The 23614-nt window shown below is 38.6% G+C and overlaps 3 protein-coding genes across 4 annotated transcripts; all 3 read left to right on the forward strand.

Annotated features, from left to right (window-relative positions):
* Positions 1 to 46: 46 nt before the first annotated feature.
* Positions 47 to 5220, forward strand: LOC143298832 (COMM domain-containing protein 4-like). The gene is made up of 9 exons (XM_076611828.1): positions 47 to 163; positions 630 to 701; positions 1241 to 1306; positions 1704 to 1743; positions 2469 to 2588; positions 3232 to 3312; positions 3909 to 3970; positions 4384 to 4498; positions 4775 to 5220. Exons 1-9 carry the CDS (start codon positions 161 to 163, stop codon positions 4816 to 4818), a joined length of 603 nt encoding a protein of 200 aa, XP_076467943.1. The 5' UTR covers positions 47 to 160; the 3' UTR covers positions 4819 to 5220.
* Positions 5221 to 7874: 2654 nt separating this feature from the next.
* On the forward strand, positions 7875 to 15819 carry LOC143298783 (uncharacterized). Of its 2 annotated transcripts, none has more exons than XM_076611738.1 (6): positions 7875 to 7967; positions 9732 to 10954; positions 11633 to 11765; positions 12624 to 12730; positions 13464 to 13560; positions 14795 to 15819. In XM_076611738.1, exons 2-6 carry the CDS (start codon positions 9816 to 9818, stop codon positions 14903 to 14905), a joined length of 1587 nt encoding a protein of 528 aa, XP_076467853.1. In that variant the 5' UTR covers positions 7875 to 7967; positions 9732 to 9815; the 3' UTR covers positions 14906 to 15819. The 2 variants fall into 2 exon arrangements, with proteins under 2 accessions (XP_076467853.1, XP_076467856.1); XM_076611741.1 differs by lacking the exon at positions 7875 to 7967 and adding an exon at positions 8661 to 8792.
* A 1428-nt stretch (positions 15820 to 17247) lies between these two features.
* Positions 17248 to 18927, forward strand: LOC143299092 (uncharacterized). The gene is made up of 2 exons (XM_076612219.1): positions 17248 to 17670; positions 18386 to 18927. Exons 1-2 carry the CDS (start codon positions 17637 to 17639, stop codon positions 18739 to 18741), a joined length of 390 nt encoding a protein of 129 aa, XP_076468334.1. The 5' UTR covers positions 17248 to 17636; the 3' UTR covers positions 18742 to 18927.
* The last annotated feature ends 4687 nt before the right edge of the window (positions 18928 to 23614 follow it).

Below are 23614 nucleotides of genomic sequence, written 5' to 3' on the forward strand. Positions count from 1 at the left end.
GTGGTAGTGACTTCCCCTGATTCTTGGTGAACCACACCACGGCTTCATTCTATTTATAAGCCGTGGAACCACACAGGAAGTGGGTGTATTTGTTTCTTCACATGACATCCGGTTGCAGGTTGTCTGCTACGGGGGGGAACATCGATCTTAAAAAGCCAGAATGGTATGCCATTACTCGTTAATGATTGTATTCAGCGTTTTCCTTCTCAGTGCATTTGGATACAAAACAGACACACATTTTCTGAGATGTTGGCTTTGGCCATTGATAGCGGTTTAGCTGCAGATTAAACACTTTTTCAGTTTCTACAAAAATATCAAAAAATACCAATCACACATAAAAAATGAAACAGTGACAGCAGTCTACCAAGTACCAGGTGATTTTAAAGCATTTTATTGGTTGATCTCTTGGTTTTGATCTTTTTATCCATTTGAAGCAACCCCATAGTAATGTTTTTTCAGCCAACAAATTATTTCTTCTGACATTGTCAATTTGAAATTTAATCTTTGCATTATGTATATATAATTGAAGTTTCTTTGCGTGTGTACAAGCACGCTTGTGTTTCTACATTTGCACTTGTATCATGTGTGTCACTGTGTGTGTGTGTGTGTGTGTGTGTGTGTACTTTCAGAGGTTTCGATTCTGTGGTGATCTTGACTGCCCTGATTGGGTGTTGGCTGAGATAAGCATTTTATCCAAGCTGGTAAGCAAAACTGTGTTTTTGTTTGATGAGAATTCAGAGTAACCATTATATTCAGCATGCACAGATTTTATTTTTCAAACTGTGTTTGATTACTTTTGTTTATTGCCTTTCCTTCAATTGCTTGCATTTATTGTATTTTTGTACCATGGTTAACATCAACAATGCAAGAAAATGACATTAGAAAAATATAAATTGTGCTGAGTCTAATAATCTATACTACTGTAGTGTCAGAGAAAGATAAAAGAAAAAATCAGTTTGTATTAAATGAAAAATGATTTAGAGAAGTAAATGAAGCTTAATTTATGACATCAGTGTTCTATAAAAAGTCAGTCAGTGGACAGGCCACATACATATAGTAAGTGGGGCATTTTATATCTGCTAAATCATAGGGTGAGAGTAGATAAATAAATTCAAAATAATTTATCATTCATCATAGACCAAATTCTATTTTTTTATGAAAGGAGTTCGTGATGATGCTGGTGATGATGATGACGATGATGATAATATTGATAATAACATAAATTATTGGTATTGTGCAGACTTCAGTCAAGATGAAGATGTTGTGTATTCAAGTGCTAAAAAGCATGCTTGGAGATCAGATTGATGTAAGTACAAAACAATGTCTTTTCAGTTTTCGCTTACTGTTTGTTTGTTACGTTAGTGTCTTTTTCTGTCTTCTTGAACTTTAAGGTAGAGATTCTCTAAATATATTTCTTCATCTGATATTTATTGTCCCTTAATTCATATTAAGATTTATTCTATTCTTTAGATGGTATAATTGAAACACAATTACAAATGTTTTAATTTTTCATTGTGAACATTGAACTTATCCATCTATCTTTAATATGTATATATATATATATATATATTCAGAGTGTAGGTTTGGTTCACCACATCTTTGCTCATTTGACCAGTTTGAATCATAAAATATAATGTGAGGGTATGAGAAAAAGGTTTCTTGTTTTGTTCATTATTATGTATCATCTATTTTTGTTTCCACAGTACGACAAAGTCTACAAACTGACTTCAGATGCCAAGTTTGGTGAGTATGGTACCGTTAAATATGATATAAAAGATAGTAAAGACAGATGATAGAAATGTTTTGAATGATATATTTACCTTTCAACAGTCATTCGCTGATTGACGTTTAGACAAACTGTGGAAAGTTTATGAATTTCTCCTTGAGAAGTACAGCAGCAGGCTTAAATCTAAAAGCACTACAGAATTATCCTCTGTTTTTGTTGTCTTCCCCCCCCCCCCCCCCCACCCTCCCTCTTAGCCTCCCCACGCCCCTGGCCCCCCTCAGTTTTTTTCTTCAATTTCTTTCTTTTTCTCTCTCTCATTTTTTTTTTTTTTTAATTGTTGCTTTTCTTGTCTTGTTATCTCATTTTCTTTCTTTCTTTTTTGTTTTACAGTTCTCCTGCATCTAGTATTTCATGGCAAACAATTTAGAATTGGAGTGTGGGCTTTCAGTGAAAGCTAATTTTAGAATGATGGAGGGAAGACCAGAACTAATATTTCTTTTTTGAAATGAAGCAGAAACTATACAGTTTTGTTTTGCAATGAAGTACAACATAGTATTTGTTTTCAATAATCTTTAATTGTTCAGAGGTACACATACAACAAGCAAAGACAATAGAGTATTAACAAGTTTAAAGCTTATAATGTGCTCACAGTGTTGCAGTTCAAAATCAGCATTATGGCTGATGAACTTTATTGAATCTTGCACAATACATAGGTCAATGTGTTTTTCTTTTGTGTTTACAGAAGTGGGGGATGTGAAAGCCAGTATAGCGGCTTTGACCTTCATTCTTTCCAGTGCAGCCAAGTATGACTGTGAGGATGAGACCTTGTCCAGTGAATTGCAGCAGCTGGGGTTACCTAAAGGTATATTTTTCAGTTTTCCTCCATTACTTTTTTTTTTCTCGGCTTTGTTTCTTTCTCTCGTTTTTTGTGTGTGGGTGGTTGGGTGCGTGTGGGTGTGGGTGTGGGTGTGTGTGCACTTTTCCTCCCACTTTCTTTTTTTCTGCCTAAAATGCAACACACATTGCACTGGCACATATGCACATGCATACATCCATGAACACACACATGCTTTACAAGGGCATTACATAACCTGATTTTTATGTGCATACCTATGCATCCACACAGAAAAGGCCTTCACACAATGGTTAAATGATGTTGCACAGTCAGCCGTTATTGATGGTTGCAGACTGACAGGAATACTACTATCGCTACAATGCACATTCACAACACTGATTGCTAAACCTGTTTTACTTCCATTCATTAACTTTATTACCTTTTCGGTTTAACATAACAGACAGCACCCATCTTCAGATTACTTTGTTCGAAGTTTCTTCTTTGAGAAACATTTTTCAAGAATTTAGTAATGTTCATCTGCAGTAGCAGTTTAAGTTTTTTTGTTGTTGTTAATAAATATGAATCAGAAGAAAAGCATGTACAATATTTTATTTTTGAAGTGTCCCAAATAATTTCCACGTACTTATGAATTTTTTCTTACTTATTCCAGAACATGCCACATCTTTATGCAAGTCATATTCAGATGCTTATCACAAGCTTCAAGCAGAGTTTGGAAACCAGAGTTTAAGAGGTGAGGTAACACTAACAGCTTGTATTATATGTATTGTGTTGCATTATGTAGCATTTCAGAGCATTTTATTCCATTGTAAACACACACACACTGATGTACAGATTCACAAAATGAATTATAAACAATTCCTAAGTTCTACCAGCCGCCGTGGTGAAGTAGTTTGCGTTGTGGACTGACGGCTGGGAGGACGTGGGTTTGAATTCCAGCAGAAGTTGGTTTTTCGGCTTGCTCCTACCCAGAGTTAAGCGTGCTATGGGCTTAAATGGGAAGACTGGGACCACACAGTCAAGTATCATTCACTTCACGGATGCATCTTTGGGTGTGTTGCTCAAATTTCCTGACCAACACAGCAAGTGTCTGTATCTCTCGGGCCTGGTTGATGCCGGGATATCATTATGACAGGAAGCGTAGAGTACAGCCTTGTCACGTAGTCCCAAACCTAAATGGACCTCCAAAGCATCCTCCTCCTCCTTCATCATAATAAAAAACGAAGCCCCAAATTATGTGGAGTAATGTCCTGTTTGTTCTTTGTATACAGCTGACTTTATGTATTGTCAAAATCATTGGTAATTTAAAGCATTTTCTTTTCTCAATAGTTTCCAAGTTGGACTCTGTGCAGTGGAGAGTGGATTATATTCTGAGTTCCAGTGAACTGAAGGTGAGCTTATTTTGCCTTTATATGAGAGAGAGAATTTGGTAGGAATGATTTTGAATAATTTCCTATTCATATTACCATAGGGGAGAATTGTATATTTTCAGTGTATCTTTTCAGCCAGTGAGTTAAAAATCGTAGTTATAACAGTTAGTGAAGGAGCTGTGCACTGAAATAAAAAAGACAGAAAGATGCACTTTTTTTTTTTTTGAGACAGAATGTCCTGAGAGTTTTCAGTTGCAGACTTTTGCAACTCTGACATTTACACACAACAAAGAAACGAGAAAATAGCTTTTGTCCAAAGCAGACCATAAAGTTCAGGTGAGTAGTTTGAAAATCGATCATAAATCACTGTTGACATTCTGTTGTCTTCAATATGTCTGAGACAGATGCATCAGCATAATGTGACTGTATTTCAGGACGTGAGTGAACCCAGCGTGCAGATCAAACTGCAGATGAGGAATCCGGATAGCAAAGATGCCACACCTGTGGTTTTCACTGTGTCTGCCAGCAAGTTCAGGATCCTAATGAATGGTAGGGGTGGTTTGTGTGTGTGTGAGAGAGAGAGAGAGAGAGCGTGTGTTCATGTGTGTATGCATGTGTGTGTGTGTGCGTATGCTTATGTGTGAGGATTATTGTGCATGCTTGATTTAAGCATATGTATAAAGCACATTGAGTGTGGATTCATCTTTGTGGGTTTATTTTAAAAAAGACAGAAGGGAATATGATCTCGAAATGATGATGAAAACAATTCTTATTTTTTTTACTTGGGCTGTAATTTCTTTTGGTTATTTATATTTTTCTTTCCAGAGCTGAGGCAGGCGAATTCCATGATGGAAAATCTGGCATCTTGAACATCAGATCATGAGACATGGAGTTTGTTATGAATGCAAAGGTTTGTGTGTGTGTGTGTGTGTCTGCGCGCGCGTGCGTGTGTGCATGTGTGTGTGTGCTTGCATGTGTGCATGGATATGTGTCTTTATGTGTGTGTGTTTGTGTGAAATAGATCGAGATAGACAGAGAGAGTGTACACCTATTTCGATGTGCTTTTAACTCAGTGTGTATGAAAGTATGTGCATGTGTAATAATCTGTGATGTGGATGTACAGTTTTATTCTTAAATGAGTGTGATGGGAAAATTTGTCAAAGTAAATTATGGTGGATGAATGAGAGGAGGAAACTTTTTGTTGGAAGTATAATTCTTCCCTTTGTCATACATGCTAAGGCAAATACAAGGCCTCAAATAAATTCTGATCACACTGATGAGTCTTTTGCTATTGAGTATTTGAGAAAGTATGCATGATTGTGAAAGTGAATATATTTAAGAAGATGAGAGTATTTAAATGAAGAGGTGCAAATATTCTTTTTTTTTTTTATACTTTAAACATGCATTTACATGAATTGTTGCAGCCACACTCATGCTGATTGCCCACATGTATGTGTGCACACACAAAAGTACACGTGTCCACAGACACTGTTTTCACTTCTTTGTCTTTTCATCCAGTGATAGCAAACAATGAGTATGTGACAATCTAATCTGAAGTGAATCAGATTGTGTCAGGGAAATACGGATTGGTTGATGCCAATGAATCAACTCCATGGCTTTTCTTACAAGCTGTTTCTAAAGCTCGCTCAGCACCTTTTCTTTCACCCTGGAATGAATTCCTGATAATATGAACACACAACATCAGATGTAAAGATTTGATCTGCCAGCTTCATAGTTTTGATCTCTGAACTCTGAGACTATATGTCATTGCCAGCTGTGACATCCAGCTGCTTTCTGAAATTGAATGAGAAGTCACTGTTTCAAAATTTAATTTAGTTGTGATTCTTTAATTCAGCTAAGAGATCCACTCCAGAAACTGTAATACTTCAAGACCAAGAATGCACAAACTTAGCCCAGATAGCAAATTTTAACTTTGGTGATTTAGAAAAATGGATTTATTTTCAAATCAGCACAGACATTGACACACATTGACAGTAAAACCTGTGCCAGCTTCTGCATATAAGGGACATGTAAAAAGGCGATAGTACAGTTATGACATACAATAACTCTCAAATCACGTTCACTCATCACCAGTTAGGTAATAAATATAAAATTCAGGGACCTACTTCAACCACAAATTTTATGTATAGTTGTGGTCATAACACATTAAGTAGACATTGTAACTCCTTTATTTTGGTTTTTGACTCCAGTGTTATTATACATGATTTTGATACATCATACACATTGAGTCGCTACACTAAAGCTCGAGGAAGGAAAATTAACTGCAAAGGAACCTGACCTGACTAAAATTTGTTCCTACATCTATGTAGATAGATAGGCCTTTAAGTGTGTATGTGTGTGTGTGTAAAGCTCCCATTTGTATGATATACGCCGGGTATGTTGCAGCCTCTTAAATATAAGAACATACTTTCAGCTGTGCACAGTGTAAACTTTATTTCCACAGAACTCTAACAGCCCTTTGGAAAAACTGAAAGATACTCTTGAAGATGACTAAAAGAAAGAAAACTAAAACTCAGATCAGATGCTGATACATGTGAACTGCACTTTTTGTCATCACGATAAACTCATAAAGTTATGGACCCAGGTGATCTTGGCCCCTCCCTTTCAGAACAGGGTTTGAAACTGTGACCTGCTGGTGCATTTGGAGTACGACTCTGCACTCTGCAGCCAACAAAATAGTACTTTAATTTTATATAGTACATTATAATCTAAAAACTAAAATGCATGCTAAACTTAATGGTCCCATTTTCCTGTCTTTTAAGCTCTGGGAATGAATAGATTTTAGTTGCCAAGTGACTTTTTATGAAACCACAAGAAAAACAATAATGAGAGTTTCTACAACCTGAATTACTGCCAGGGTATTTCTATACGAAACAATGGCTTAATAATAGCATGGCTTAGAGTTTGGGATCCTTGCTGGCACAGAGGTAAGTACATAATGATCAAGAGGAGAGAATTCTGTGTCCCTCAAAGGAAACTGCTGCATGACAGCTCTTGGGTACTGTCAAATACTATGATTTCCCAATACAAACTGTAGAGTGGACGTCATTTTAGGGCTGATCCAAAATAATTCCCATAATACTGATACTCAGTTACACAATCAAAACACCCTGGAGTACTTTTACAGACCAATATATAATCATATAGGCATATGAAATTTTGCGAAACAGCATAGGCCAACTCTCTCATGAAATATATGAACAGACTTTGCATATTTTTACACAAACATGCAAACAGATGGAATTCTGTTTCAGTTCCGATACTTCGACATACATACATATAAACAGTAGGGCCTTCTCTCCTTTTCCTCACCACATACACATTACCATGCAGATATGACCGACATGAACACGGTCAATAATTGCAATGTTAGAGAACGTTTCCGATTTCGATCAGTTATTCAAGGAGGCATTACAGTGTTCGGACAAATTCATATAAACTACACCACATCTGCTGAACAGATGCCTGACCAGCAGCATAACTCAATGCGCTTCGTCGGGCCTTGAGGGAAGAAAAAAAAAGGATGTAATCAAATTAATAAGAATAAAACAAACAAACAAACAAACAACTAAATATATTATTAAATAAAATTATGTAAGCAAATAGATAATGAAATAAAATGGAATATTGAGGAAAAAATAATATTGAATAGAATGTCAATAAACACACTGACACGCGCGCGCGCACACACAAACACATGCACAACAGGTATGCAACAAATATGCAATTTCACAGATTTGAAAGCACAAACAAATGTACACAGGCCCCATGCTTCACACAGAAGCACACGAGCCCCGACATAAAACAAACGCGCGTACACACACACACACACACACACACACACACACATTCACGCACGGCACTAAGGGTTGTAACTCCCAGGACAAGTTTCAAGTACTTCCGCTGGTTTGCTGCTTCCGGTTTGGTGTGCACGTGGGTTTGTGTATCGGTTTAGGTTCATTTCCAGACGAAATTTTAATAGATCTACGGTTCTGTAGTAAGTGTTTTTACTAACATAGTACCACTACTGTAGTGTGCTAAAAATGCTACCAGAGTTAGTTTATTCGTAATACATCTGATCTTTGACCAGGCTCATACTGTGATTGCATGCTGTTACGTTGTCAGAAAAGTGATATCATAAACTCATTATTTTATAAATGATTCAAAGTTTGTCTCGTGTAACATTTCAGATCAGGTTGCATTACCTAATAAAAAGAGGTAGCATGTGTTCACAGACACACTGTGTATCACTCAGGCACACACTCTCTCGTACACAAACACCAACCGCCTACACACTCACCGCCCTCCCACCTCCCCCACCCCAACACATAGTGACAGGCACACCAACGGACACAACACACATGACAAACATTTCTCGTTCTAACTTTATTAGTTGATTAATGTTATAAATCATAACCAAAATATTCATACTGTATGACGTTGCTCATTATTTACTGAGGGAAATTCAGGCAGCTTTGCCCGGCGAATTTGTTGCCACACTGTAACACCACCCATTTTCCGATTCTTTTGCTTTCCTGTGTGTTTTTAACTGTTTCACTATGAATTTTTGTTGTCATTGTTTTTTAGTTTGTTTTTCCCCACGTGATTTTGCTGTGGAAGAGTCACTTGTTGCCGTAAGTTCTTTTAATTGTCTTGTCTTTTCTGACGAGTCTAATCATGTGGTAATCCCTGTGCAGGGCAACAGTCCACAATAGGGGGGTGCACTATAGGAGACTGATGTCTGTGCATGACTGTTAAAATCATGGTCTGGAATCTGGTTCCACAGGCAGACAGCTGAAGGGAAGAAGGAGTGCCTGTGGGAGTAAGTGAGGGAATGGGGGACCTGTAGTTTCTCAGGGTGGCCTCGGACGGTTCTGCTTGTCTGCACTAAAGATGTGCTTAGTGAAAGCCACATAGATGACCTTGGTTCATGATCTCATATAAAAGATAAGCACCCAGGCCACCTCTCAAGGTTTATGTCACATGGGGATGAAAAATTACAGACATGAACTAGACCAAGAAATCTTGCGTCCTGCATAGTTTTCAGGTAGTTTGTCACTATGTGTGTGTCTACACACTTACATGTATTATCCTCTCCCTCAGTTTGTACCTTGACCAAAATCGTACTCTTTATCAAGTTTATCAGTGTTTGTTGATCTGTTCATGATATGCCACTTTGTAGAACTGGTATTATTATTTTTTGTATCAGATAAGTTTTAGGTTTTACTTTGGATTGAAGTGAACGTCAATATGTAAAACTTCCTATGACTCGTTTGAGTAAGTTGATATAAATAAACACTATAAACTGATGAAAATTCAAACAATCCTGCTTCATATTAAAATTTGAAGGCTAATGCATTATAATTTATACTAAAACAAATTTTAATTACACATACTTAACAGTGACCCACTAGTGCAGACTCCGGCACATTATACTAAAACAAAAATTTAATGAGGGTAGTACTACTATCAGAAGGAAGATAGTTAGAAAGTGTCTTCGTAAGTTTTTCACAGACAGTGAGAAGCTGTTCTCTTTTTTTTTCACCATCCCTGACACCCCCCCCACCTGTTCACCCCCTATCCCCATCTTTTTTCAGAACTATAAGTCATTTAAGCGTGAAATATGCAATATTTTTTCTGAGGGATACAATTTAAATTAACTATCTGGTCTTGAATCCTTTGAAATATTTGCATATGATATGTAAGTTTAAGTGTGGTCTTTTACAGTTTTAGTTTTAATCTTCTTATTGGTCTGTTTCAGACAGCTGGAAACACTTGGATGTCATAATTCACAAAATACATTTTAATCAGTACTGATTTTTAAAGATTTATTCATCAGTAAAGTATGAAAGAAAGGCAGAACAAAAAAACAAAAAAGCGTGAGAAAGATGAATCATCCTTTGTGAAACGTAAGCATTCTGATGAAAAGATGCAGTCAAAAAATGCTGGAAAGAGAAAACAAGGTGCAGTCAAACAATCTATGAATCAAACAGAAACACAAGGAACAAAATTCAAAAGAATGAAAACTGTAAGTTCATCACCCAATGTCGACCAGTTAGAGAAACAGTCAAGGAAACGGAAAAGGAGCAAAGAACGCCAGAATGGAAAAGAACTGAAAGAAAAGCCATGCACATATGACAGAGAAAAAGACTGTGGGTCCCCAGCAGTGAAGAAACTGAAAGAACAAGCTGGTCCTGAACTGACAAGAAAACAAAAACGCAATCGCAAGAAGAACTCCAGCAAAAAGAATAAATATAAACATCTGGCGCTCAACAATAAATCTAGTGCACAAGGAAACGGGGCAAGCACTAGTTTATGCACCGCTGCTGATGACAAAGACCTGAACATGAAACAGTCAGCAGTTGAACCTGTTACAAAATTGGTAACTCAGGCAGACTTGTCAATGGCTGCCTCCTCAGAGAGGCCAGCATCTGCAGAACAGAAAGTACCAAAGAGTCAGGGGTCTGTCAGTTCAGCTGAAACACCAGAAGCTTCCCCAAAAAGAAAAAAGAAAAGAAAATCAAAACTTCAGAAAGTAAAAGAGTCAAAGAAATATACTAATCTCAGCAGCCACACTGTAACACGGAACATCCCTGAAAGTGATGATGATGCTGATGATGATGATGCTGATGATGATGATAGTGTTCAAGAAACATCTGATATTGAAAACAATGACAGTCATGACAGACTCAGAGCTGTGGATAGAAGTGAACCCACAGAAACAGTCAGCAGCAGTTCACAGAAAGAACGTTCTTCCAACAAACCCAAAGCAGCATCAGCTTTGGACAAGGCTCGTGAGAAGCTGAATGCAGCCCGATTCCGATTCCTGAATGAACAGCTGTACACAAGCACTGGAGCAGAGGCCTTTAAATTGTTCCATGAGGACCCAGAAGCATTCCAGGTCTACCATCAGGGGTTCCAGCATCAGGTGACCCAGTGGCCTGTCAATCCTCTAGATGTCATCATCAAACAGATCCGCCAGATGTAAGCATGGAGAAATTATATAGGTCTTTGTATCATTGTATGTCATTCAAGAGCCTTTTTTTTTCTTCAAAATTACCGGTACTGGTCGAATAGAATACTGCCTTGACATATATCAATATATGCCATTATTCCTATCAATGTTTCTTTTTTAGTTTTTTTTTTGCACATTTTATAATTATTTATTTTTATTTAACAAAAATATAGACATGGCTTTGAATAAATAGGAATTTGTGTAGTTAAATCATCACTTTGCATACTTGTTTTTCTAAGAACACATTTTTTCTCTTAATGTTATTTTTTGACAGTATGAATATTTTCATGAGAGAATAAATGCCCATCAAGTAAAGGAAACTAGTTATTGATATGACCTATTACATAGGCCATTGAAACACACACACACACACACAGAGCGACCAGAGTCAGCAGTGTGCATTACTTTATACCATGAATATTGTCAGCTAGAAAAGCTTTGAGTTGAAAGATCATCAGTAGATTTTGTTGAAAGTGGCAACTATTTATAATTTCTCAGTGATGCAGTCATGCTATGAAATTAAGGAAAGGCTAAAAACTGACAGTTTTCTACCAATTACTGGTCATTTCAGTTTCTGATTTAAATTTGACCTGTTTTAAGGATAGTATTTTACCAGTTTGCTTTTCTTCTCTTTTCTATATCTCAAGGCCAGAGACTACAGTTGTGGCAGATTTTGGTTGTGGGGATGCTCGTCTTTCAGAAAGTCTGCCCCAGAATGTTGTGCACTCTTTTGACCTGGTTTCTACCAAACCCTGTGTCACTGCCTGTGATATTGCTAAGGTGGGTATGAAAGACTTTCACAAGGGTTGAGGTTTGCCCTGCACTGATGGGCACTTTTCAAAGTAGATCTTCATCGTGCTTTCTGTAGTGTGAAACGAATTTACATCAAAATATGTATATGAATTATCTCATACCAGAGGATTTCCCACCATCTGTTGACTGAGCACACACATACAAGCGCGCGCGCACACACACACACACAAACTTGCATGGATGCACGCTCATGCATGCAATGCATGCACTCATACATTTAGCCTCTCAAATGGGCCCATTAATATTTCTTTTATTTCAGTGCATTTGAGGATGCTGTCTTGGATCAATGAAATGGAACAGTCCCCATTGATTATTGACTCATTTATTTAATTGTTTTTATTCTGTGAGTATTAGCAGTGGGTGTCTATGAGCTCTCAACTGTACAAGAAGTGTGCACTGCATAAATGTTTTAAGATGATCATAAATGATGATCATCATTTTACTATTTTATGTATGCATAAATGCAGTGAAATTTTGAGGAAGAAATATGTCTGATTTACAAAAGCACTTTAACCCATTGACTGCTGAACTTTGGTAATATGTGACCTGAAGTGTAATTACTGCATTTTGTATGTTTTAAAATGATGTAATTAATTTTGTTAAACAAAAGTAATGCCACACCCAAGGTGAAGAATTCTAGATATAAATAATAGTGACTGACATCCCTGACTGTAAGCTCAATCTTAACTAACTGAAGTGATAGTCCTTCACTGACAAGCATATTTGTCAGCACCAGTCAAGGGGTTAAACAGAATATTTTTTGGTTTTTGTTTTTTGACTTTTTTTTTCTTCTTCTCTTCTTCTAGACTTTGTATCTGGCTGCAGGTTCCCCTTGAGAAGAGCAGTGTGAACGTTGCAGTGTTCTGTCTGTCTTTGATGGGCACCAACCTCTCCGACTATCTTTGCGAAGCCAACAGAGTACTCCTGAAGGGGTCTGTATTTTTTATATGATATATAGTCTTTTATTCTCATTTTTGTTCTTGTCATTTTTTGTTGTATTGTTGGGATATGGGGATTTGGTTTGTGGATAGGGTTGAAGTGGTTGCTTTTTTTTGTTTGTTTTGAAAAAAGAAGGGAATCATTATTAATATTATAATTTTTTTTATGTATCATGAACATGTGGAAGCCAATTGTAACGTGCATGCTGATGCATGGATGTTTACTTTTTCTTTGGTTGCATAGAACAGAATGTTTCAAATAACCACAGAGGTAATAAAAAAAGACCATCTTCCAGGGATAGTTTAAATCATTGGTCCTCTCTGCATGTTATATTTATAGATTTCTAGAGATTTTTTTCTTTCAAGTAGTAATGAGAAACTATTTGTGAGAACTGCAATTATGTCATGCATGGCTTATCAGGCAATCATAATTATGTTTAATGTGTATTTTAATGTGTATTGTTCCAGTGTTTCATTCAGAGTGAAACTGGATACTGAGGAGAAAGCAAAACTGCTGTGAAGAATCTAAAACCATTTAGTTTTGGAAGGTGATAGGTTTCAGATGTCTGAAGCAATATCTGTAACTGCCTGAGAAGAATGTGAATTATGTTTGGCAATGTTTCTTTGTCACCATGCTTGCAACCCCTCCTCTCCCCCACCCCCTCCCCTGCCCCCCACTCCAACAGTGAACACACACACTGATTTGTTTTGTATGCGTTTCTTTCAGGGGTCAGTTAAAAATCTCGGAGGTTGTCAGCCGTTTCTTCAGCATTGGCAGATTTGTGAAGAATGTTGAATCTCTGGGCTTTCAGCTTCAGAAGAAAGTGAGTAACAGAACTCCCGATGCATGGCATGCTTTTCACTCAAACAGGTTGCTGCAGAAGATCAAACAGACTGGATATTCAGACTTTTGACTGTTATTGAGTGAGTCTGTTTTCCAATGTCACTGAATATTTTGTGAGCATGTGGGCGGTGTATGAAGAGAGAAGTGATACACTTATAGGTGATATTGTACAGAGAGCCTTGAAAGCAACAAAATGTGAATTCCACCTTGACTCATCAAAAGTGAGTATTATCACATTTGGGAGGAAACTAATCATAACCACTGGAAAAAAAAAGGGAAAGAAAAAGGGACCAAGAACAATGATAAATTTGAACTATAGCTTGGTTTTATTCATGACTGAGAATGAAGCCATGTGGTTTGTGTTCGATTCTCTTTCTTTTCTGTTCGACATTTGAATGGAGAAAAAACTAAAATGGAATGATTTACAAACTTTTTGCTTTTCTTTTTCACTCTTTTAATTGAGATGGTGACAATGACTGAGATTTGGATGCTAGCTGGTTTTCCAATACAAGATACAAAATACTGACAAGTCTGTGTTGGCATGTCTAATCACATGTATTCTGCTTCCAACTGGGTACCATTCTCTTTTTATCCTTGTTTGTATTTTTTCTTTAGGATTGTGTGTGTGTGTGTGGTAATACATGTGTGTGATACATACAATATGACAGGGCCAAAGAGGTTTGATGAGGAATACACTTGACAGGACAGAAATCAGCACATTTGAGTTAAGAAATCTTTCTGCTGTGAAAAACAATACTATGACGGCTTTGTAGCATATAAACAAAACAACAACAACAAAAAAACACACCAAAAAACAACAACAACAAAAAAACAAAATAAAAAAAACAAAACAAAAAAAGGCATAGGAACACTCTCTGCTTAGAAAATCAACTTTTACACAGTCTGCTTCAAACCATCTGAGTTTATTTATTCATAAACCACACAAGATGAAAATTGACATGTTGGCAAACAACAGCCATTCAGAGACAGATTTGACTGTCAGTACGGCCTGCTGTCTGGTTCTGCTGGATAATATGTGAAGGTTTTGATTATTCTTTTGTTGACAGTAACTAAAAGAAAAAGAATGTATAAGATATGTGAAGGTTTTAATCATTTTCCTGATGACAATGACTAGACAAGTGAATTATCACCAATGTATAAGATTTATTTTCTTTTTAAAAATGGTTTTTAACCATTTTTATTGTTGTCAACAGGTTTTTCTGGACAAGATGTTCATGCTGTTCACCTTCAAGAAAGTGAAGGACTCATCTCGGAAACATGCTCCACGCATCCAGCTCAAGGCCTGCCTCTACAAGCGTCGATGATTTACTTTGGTGACACAAGATGGTGCCAGGTTTACTTTGGTGACACAAGATGGTGCCAGGTTTATTTTGGTGACACAAGATGGTGCCAAGTTTACTTTGGTGACACAAGATGGTACCAGGTTTATTTTGGTGACAGAAGATGGTGCCAGGTTTATTTTGGTGACACAAGATGGTGCCAGGTTTACTTTGGTGACACAAGATGGTACCAGGCTTACTTTGGTGACACAAGATGGTACCAAGATGATGATGCATCAGTCAGGGACAGTTTTCTTCTTTTTCTCATGTCAGTGATCAAGGGGAAACAATTTGAGAATCTTTATGTTATCATCCAGTGTTTGAGACTGAAAGTTTACAAGACAAATGGTTATAAAACTGTTTGAGCCATTGAGGGTGCTTAAAAAAAAAAAAAAAAAAAAAAAAGATTGTTTTTTAACATATTATCTTTCAGTGTTTTGGACTAAAATTCTGTGAGACAAATAGCTAAGAAATGGCTCAAGGATTTTTCACTTGTAATTCAAAATTCAGGATTGAAATTCATTCACATAGACAGTAAGGAATTGCTAAAAGTTTGCATGTTTACTTACCAATTTATTTATTTATTTTGAAAATAAATCTTGGCAGTCTAATTCATCCACATGCACTGCCACTTGTCTAAGCATAAGCTGTCAGCCTAGCTTATATTTACCCATGTGATGGTCATTGTGGGAATGAGTGCATGTATGTCCATTGTTGGTTCAGACTATTTTGTAAGCTGATATAACTGCATTTACTAATGCAGAATAGACATCAGTCTGTTTCTACTGTTCCGCAATGTCACTTGTGAATGTTTTGCAAACTGCTGTCATATATTATTAAAAATTGTAATCAATATTATGATTGTAGACTTGGTAAGGATTGTGAATAAAGATCATGAAAATGATGTGAATAGACATTGACTTGTGAGTTTGATTAATATTTCATTTTATGTTTTTAGTAGCCTTGTGTTCTGTATGCTCTTGAAGGCTTTGTGTGTGCTTATGTGTGTAATGTAAATGTCATGGTATGTTTTTGTATGTCTGCATGTAAGTTTGTCTCTATGTATGAACGTGCTTGCTTGCGTGTGAGCATTTAAGTGTGTGTGTGTTTGCGTGAGAGAGTGTGTTTGCGTGTGAGCATGTGTGTTGTGTTCAAGTATGTTATTTTTTATTCTGTGTCAGACTGTTTCGCACTTTCTTCCTTTCTCTTCTGCAAGCAGCATAATTCTAGATTGTCTCCCTTCCTTCCCCCCACCCTATCTTCCATGTGTCACAAACACTAATGATTCATCCCTTTCGTTGTTCTTATCTTAAATATCGTCTTTTCCATCTGTAACACCCAGTACCCACCCCTTTCTTCATCATTCCTTTCCTGTCGTGATATCCTTCTGTATTATGGTATCTATCTGTCACACCAATCAAGTATTCCCCACTTCATTTCTTTCTCTTTTTTTTTTGGTTTAGTTTTGTTTTTATTTTTCCTACAGTAATGTTGTCTTCCATCTCTCATACCCACCCACATGCAAAAATGGATTGTATTACTATCAGCTGGGCAAGTCCTTATTTGGAGAGATAGACCAAGAGGTGTACATTGCAAGAAAGACCAAGAGGCGTGCATTGCAAGAAAGACTAAGAGGTGTGCATTGCAAGAAATATAAAGAGGTGTGCATTGAATGAAAGACAAGGAGGTGTGCATTGAAAGAAAAACAAAGTGGTGTGCATTGCAAGAAAGAGAAGGAAGTGTGCCTTGCAAGAAAGACAAACTGAGAGGAAAATATGGAGATATAGACGTTAATTAATACACTAAAGAACGAACACTGACTTTTCTCTCATGGAGAACTGGTAGGACTTCTGATACAGCCAGACTGAACATCCTATCTCCCACCTCAACACACACATACACACACACATACATACTCACGCGCACGCGCGCGCACACACACACACACACACAGCGACAACCCCTCGCCCCCGCCCCTCCCTCTCAATACGCAAACAACCTTGCACATATGAAATATATATAATTCAAAAGTGAGAGGGTAAGAGATAATAGCTGCTCGCAGGCCACATGATATGGCATACCAGGGCTGCCGGAAAACTCAATACTGAGAGAGAGAGAGGGAGAAAGTGTGTGAGAGTTGAAGACAGAGAGGAGGCTATAGGGGCGGGGGAGAAAAAGTTAAAGTTTTTTTTTTTGAAGCATGTTACACTTGTGTTCCAACATCATGACTCGACTCAACATTTCATTTTCGTCTCACAACATGGCATGGTTCACTCGTGGGCAGATCGGGAATTTCCGCAGGTCACTCGGCGATGACGGGACACTGACGGCTACCCCACTCCAACGTCCAAGCCTCCGCTTTCAGTTGAACACAGTCCTTTTCGCTACCTCATCTGTAACACAGGCGAAAGAAAAACAAACCACCCTGGTCGGGGACTTCTCTAATGTGAAACTATATAGGTATCCCCACGTGAACTGAATTAACTCCAGATCGGAATTACTCATCACCTGTGCAACTCGATCGATGTGCTGTCAACAACACGAAAGAAAGTTGTGTGTTTGTTTTGCTTGAAACTTTTGCACGGCATGACTGACTTGAATCAAGATTGTTTTCGGAATGTAGTACTGGATTTTATAAGTCTATGGTGATCTGTTTATAACATCATCACTGGTAATATTTCTTTGTGAGAGGAAAGTTGATCAACTGCCGTGGAAGATGAGAGTAGAACTTTTCCGGAGTGGTGTCCAAGGTATTCTTGGTTTTATGTTTTGTTATGGTTGTTTATGTGTCACAGTGTGTCTGCTTGTGTGTGTGTGTGTGTGTGTGTGTGTGTGTGTGTGTGTGTGTGTGTGTGTGTGTGTGTGTGTGTGTGTGTGTGTGTGTGTGTGTGTGTGTGTGTGTGTGTGTGTGTGTGTAAATGCCGTTAGCAAGAGAAGAAAAAAAAAATGAAGCAAGAGAAGTAATAAAAATGAAACCAAGAATAAGTACAACCATTCTTTATAAAACAAAGGCAAACTATTCAAACAACTGAGTCAGATCAGTGTGTGTGTGTGTGTGTGTGTGTGTGTGTGTGTGTGTGTGTGTGTGTTTGAAAGAAAAGGAAAAAGAAAAGAAGAGAAATGGGAAAAAAAGAAGAAAAGAAAACAAAGAAGAAGAAAAACTGTATGGTAATGTTATCACCGCAGCTAGGTCTGCTGTGGCAGTTTAGTCACCATGCCATTCAAACTAATTAAAAAAAAGAAGAAGAAAAAAAACGAAAAAAAAACAGGGCACACAAAAGAAAAGAAAACAACAACAACAAAACTGCCACCAACAAACCAACAGAAAACATTGCTCATTTCAACACTGTTTCTCCTCTCCCCCTCAACCCTGCACTCCACACCTCTTGGGAAAAAAAAAAAGAAAAAAAAAAGAAGAAAAAAAAAAAGATGAAATAGAATAAAAATAAAAAATCCGTGTCGCAGGAAACGACACCATCATAGCCACCCTGTCAGCAGCAAAAGCAACAGCGGCTTCGGAGACTGGACCGTCAACCCTCGTTCCCCAAGTGACGCCATCACCCAACGTCACCCTGACGTCACCGTCCTGGTCTGAAGCCAGTCAGTTCCAGAGGGCCGTGCTGATCTACGTGCTGGCGGGGTTGTGCCTGCTGCTGTCGCTGCTCCTCCTCTGGCGTTTCGTGCTGTGCCGGAAGCCTCTTGTGGCCGTCACCCGTGCCGGTCACTGCGGGCCTGGCCGTGCTCATCGCTACCATCGGCACGTGAATCGTGGCCCCGAAACAGGCTCTGACCTGACTCTGGTTTACGGCAGTCCTATTTAGCTGTAAGGAGAGGAAAGTCGTCCAGCCTTCCAAAACGAGCTGCCCTGCGATGGCGGAGCCGCAAAGGCTTTTTCTGCACGTTTGCGGCAGAAAACTGTATATTGATGGGTTCGTGTTCGGTTAGAAGGCCTCGTATTTAGTAACTTAAAAACAAACAAACAAATAAAAAACGAACCCAACAACAACAACAACCAAACAATCCGCCCCCCCTCATTTATATATATTATATATATATATATATATATATATATATATATATATATATATATATATATATATATATATTATTGTTTGTGTCCAAATCAAACAGCAACGACCCCCCCGCCCCCCTATACTTAGTATACATATTATTGTTTGTGTCAGTGTTTCGCTTTGCTGTGGTATTTTCAGCTCTGTTTCTGTGCTGTTGTTATAACACCATGCCGCTCATTTGTAACCACTGACTCGCACTGCATACCTTGACACTCAGTCTAGCCGCTCTGTCGCTGCAGCAGAGTCAACGCTGGTAGCCGACAGACTCAGGTCCGTCGTCATGAGGCCACACGGTAGATGCGACCCTGCACTGTTCGCTGAGTCACCGTTGTTAGTGTTTGATCTCGCAGTGCCTCAAGTGTTCTGACTGACGGTACGCGGGGCCCCACAAATGAAATCCCCATCCTTATGATAATGAAACCGACGATAACTGATGGTAGGTAATAAAAACCCCAACTGATGACAATAAAATTAATGCTAAGAAAGAGTGAACGCTGGAGCACCTCTCCCCTCGAACGGTGACCAACACCACGTCCGTCCAACCACAGTCCCTTGTAAATCTATCGACATCGTAAACTTTGACAGGAACTGACCAGAGGCATCGGAGTGTGCTAGGTGGGGTGGGGGAGTGGGGGAGAGGGAGGAGGGAGGGCGGGGGGGAGAATCGAAAACGAGATCACTGATCATGACAGCGGGGCGTGAAAGACATAAGGCCACTTTCTATGTACTGTGTTGTATGGTGTGGTGTGGGCCTACTGTCTATGAGTCCATCAGTTGTCGGTGGCGGTACTGTATGTACGTGTCGGTGGCAGCGCATACACACGTAGACTCCAGAACAAAATCAATAGCAAATACATGCCTGCAGACCAGCACATGATTGCATCAGTAAAATAACATGTTACACGATTGTCATCGCTTACAAGTTTTACGCATGCGCATGCAAACCGGAGGTGTTCGCTAGGGTTATTAAAAAATGTTGCAAAGTTACACAACCATGCAGTTGATTTCTCGGAGCACAGAAAGTACCTTCTTCAAATGCAATATCAACAGTGATACAAATAGGGGTTACTTAAAGCAAATTGATAAGTTGATTGATTAATCCTCTGGCCTAGTAATTAATGTGGATGGATGGATGGATAAAAAAAGTGATTTGCCAAAAAGAAAATTAAGCTCACAACACAGTGTGCAGCTCTTCTCTGTCACAGTCATTTACAGTCTCTCCATCCTCCTGGTGGACACTATAGAGATTCTTGCATCTAAACTCATGCATTGTGATATTGCCTAGTTCTGCCAGTTCTTACTGTTCTGACACTGAAGGAATTGGTTATTGGTAAACCATCTGACTTCTTTATGTTGCGATAATGAACCAATCTGCGTCTCAAGAAGAGAGACGCTCTCTCTCTCTCCCTCCCTCTCTCTAGCGGTGTATGTTAATTGTGTGTGTTGTTCTTTCATTTTGTTCATTTTTTTTCCAGGCTATACATTTTTAACTAAAACCATGCTTGTACCTGTATGTTGTGTGTGTGTGTGTGTGTGTGTGTGTGTGTGTGTGTGTGTGTTGTTTGTTTGTTTTTTTGTTTTTTTTTTTAAATTCAATTTAATTTATTTAATTTATTATTATTATTAATTTTTTTCTTCCCTATTATGCATATCTACTAACACCATGCTGTCATGCTTTCATTTTATTTAGTATAGTGCAGACCCTCTTCAGGGCGGGGACACCAGTGCTTATCTATCATCTTCGAAATAAAGAATTTGTCTTGTCTTGTCTCACTCTCTCTCTCTCTGTGCTCTTGTGAGGGAGAATCAAGCGACCACGATTCTTTCTCTGGTGTGCCAAACATGAAACTGCAAGTAGTTTGAAAGCCGGGCGGGAAATATTCAGCTGAGCAATTGAAAAGCAGTTTGTTGTTGTTTGATTGTTCTTTGGTTGATGCTGTTGCGTAACTTTCCATCAGCTTGACAGAGGAAGTCTGAGATTTTCAATGAGAAGTTTTACATTTCACTGGACGGCAGCCTTGTGTGTTCATATTGTTGGTTGTCCCTTAATCCGGCTGAACAGTTGTCAGTCCAACTGAAGTTGTTTTTGGTGTGTGTGTGTGTGTGTGTGTGTGTGTGTGTGTGTGTGTGTTTTCATTTTCATTTGCATTTGGAAATGGGGTTGTGAGCTATATGAGAATATTGAACTCTCTCTCTCTCTCTCTCTCTCTCTCTCTCTCTATATATATATATATATATATATTATCAGAGATAGAGATCGAGGCGGGTCGGGAAAGAAAAACGGAAGGGATGATGGGTAATACGTTCTTACTGATTTATAATCATGCATATCAATATAGTATTTGAATACAAAGGCCCAACATTGTGCATTGACATGCAAATGTGTGTGTTAAAGAATACGCCACTTCTTCACAAATCTGTTTCTGCACGTCTCAAAATAGTTTTCTTTCATGTGCATGTGCGCACAACATGGTGTGTGGTTCACTCGTGGGGAAATCGGAAATTCCCACAGGTCCATTGGCAATGACACGACACAACATCATCTCTCTCTTTCTCTGTCTGCCTCTCTCTCTTTCTGTATGTCAGTCTGCCTGTCTGTCTATCATTCCTATGAAGTTCATGTCATATTGATAGTTTTGCTTTGTATTTGTGAACTCTGTAACAGTAGTATGTTTAGTTTAGTTTGACGTCTTTTCACTGTTTAGTGATATCAGACGGCTTAAAAAAAAAAAAAAAAAAAAAAAGAGAGAGAAGAAAGTAGTGTGTGTGTGTGTGTGTGTGTGTGTGTGTGTGTGTGTGTGTGTGTGTGTGTGTGTAGGGGGTGTGAGTGCGTGAGGGTGGGGTGGGGGTCTAATTGCATGCATTCTGTAACATTAGTGTGTGTGTGTGTGTGTGTGTGTGTGTGACAGTGTGTGTGTGTGTGTGTGTGTGTGTGAGAGAGAGACAGTGTGTGTGTGTGTGTGTGCGCGCGCCCGTGTGTGTGTGTAGAGGGTGTGCGTGCGTGGGGGTGGGGGTCAAAGTGCATGCTCATGGTTTGTGTTTATTACTATGTGCTGAGACTGGACCGGAAAATATGGCGTTTCATGCTAGATAGTTTTTACTTTTCCACATAACTGTTTTTGTATGTGTCATGCATTCTGTTATAGTAGTGTGTCTATAGAGGGGATGTGTGTGTGTGTGTGTGTGTGTGTGTGTGTGTGTGTGTGTGTGTGTGTGTGTGTAGAGAAGGGGTTAAATTGCATCGTGCTTATGGCTTGTATTTATCACTGTGTAGACTGGACCCTATAGGTATTAGGCGGGGACTGGATGAAAAAAACAACAACCGCACATTGTTGCTTATCTATTATCTTCGGAAGTAAAGATTTTTTGACTTGCCTTAACCCTGTGGTGTGGTGTGGTGCAGTGTGGTGTGGTGTGGTGTGGTGTGGTGTGGTGTGTGTGTGTGTGTGTGTATGTGTGTATTGTGTGTGTGTGTGTGTTTCTCACTCTCTCTTTCTCTGTGTGTGTATGTGTGTGTGTTGTGTTTGTAGTGTGTGTGTGTGTGTGTGTGTGCGTGCGTACGTGTTTCTCTCTCTTCTCCCCTGTGTGTGTGTATGTGTGTGTGTGTGTGTGTGTGTGACCCGCAGCGGTTTTGCCCAATGCTTGTTATTCTGGACTGAATGTGCGCACTCACTCACCGACACACGTCTTCTATCTCTGTCTCTGTTTGTCTGTCTGTCTCTCTCTGCCTCTCTCTCACATACTCACTCCACACCCCCACACACACCTACACACACATAAACAGAGCCGATTTCCGAAAAAGGGACACACACACACACTCACACACACATACGGATCAGGTTACTCACTGTGATCATTTAATGGGAACTGGCAGTGTCTCCATTGCACACAACAACAACAACAACAACAAAAACAAAAGCAAACCAACTGGAACAACTGTTCAGAATTGTTTGCTCTATTATGTTTCAGAGAGTACAGAGAATAGACAAACAACTTGACGCAACGTTTTTTCTCGCTTGGGAAATCATCTAATGTCCGCTATTGAATCACGGACTTCCGTGATTTTTGTTATGTTTATGTTGTGAATTGCCCACTATCTGTAATTCCGCTGTAACATTGTTGTATTTTCGTGCATGTTTTTCCGTTCCCTTTTTGACTCACTTGTGTAAACAAAGTGAATCTATGTTTTAACCCGGTGTTGGGTTGTGTGTGTGTGTGTGTGTGTGTGTGTGTGTGTGTCCGTGGTAAACTTTAACATTGACATTTTCTCTGCAAATACTTTGTCAGTTGACACCAAATTAGACATAAAAATAGGAAAAATTCAGTTCTCTCCAGTCATCTTGTTTAAAACAATATTGTACCTCTGGGATGGGCACACACACACACACACACACACACACACACACACACACACACACAAAATGAAGCCTAGTTATATGCAAACTGCATTTACTGTTATATTTATATCTTTTGTATTCTCTAAACCTGGCACTTTGATCTGATATTCTGACACAACAACAAGAGCAGTCATTAATATAATTTTTTGTTCAAACAGGAACTTCTTTTGCTAAACATGGAAGTCTTATTTTTTTTGCAAACGTTTTTGGTGCAGATAGTAAAG

This window comes from Babylonia areolata, chromosome 24 (assembly GCF_041734735.1).
Source record: "Babylonia areolata isolate BAREFJ2019XMU chromosome 24, ASM4173473v1, whole genome shotgun sequence".
NCBI classification, from domain to species: domain Eukaryota; kingdom Metazoa; phylum Mollusca; class Gastropoda; order Neogastropoda; family Buccinidae; genus Babylonia; species Babylonia areolata.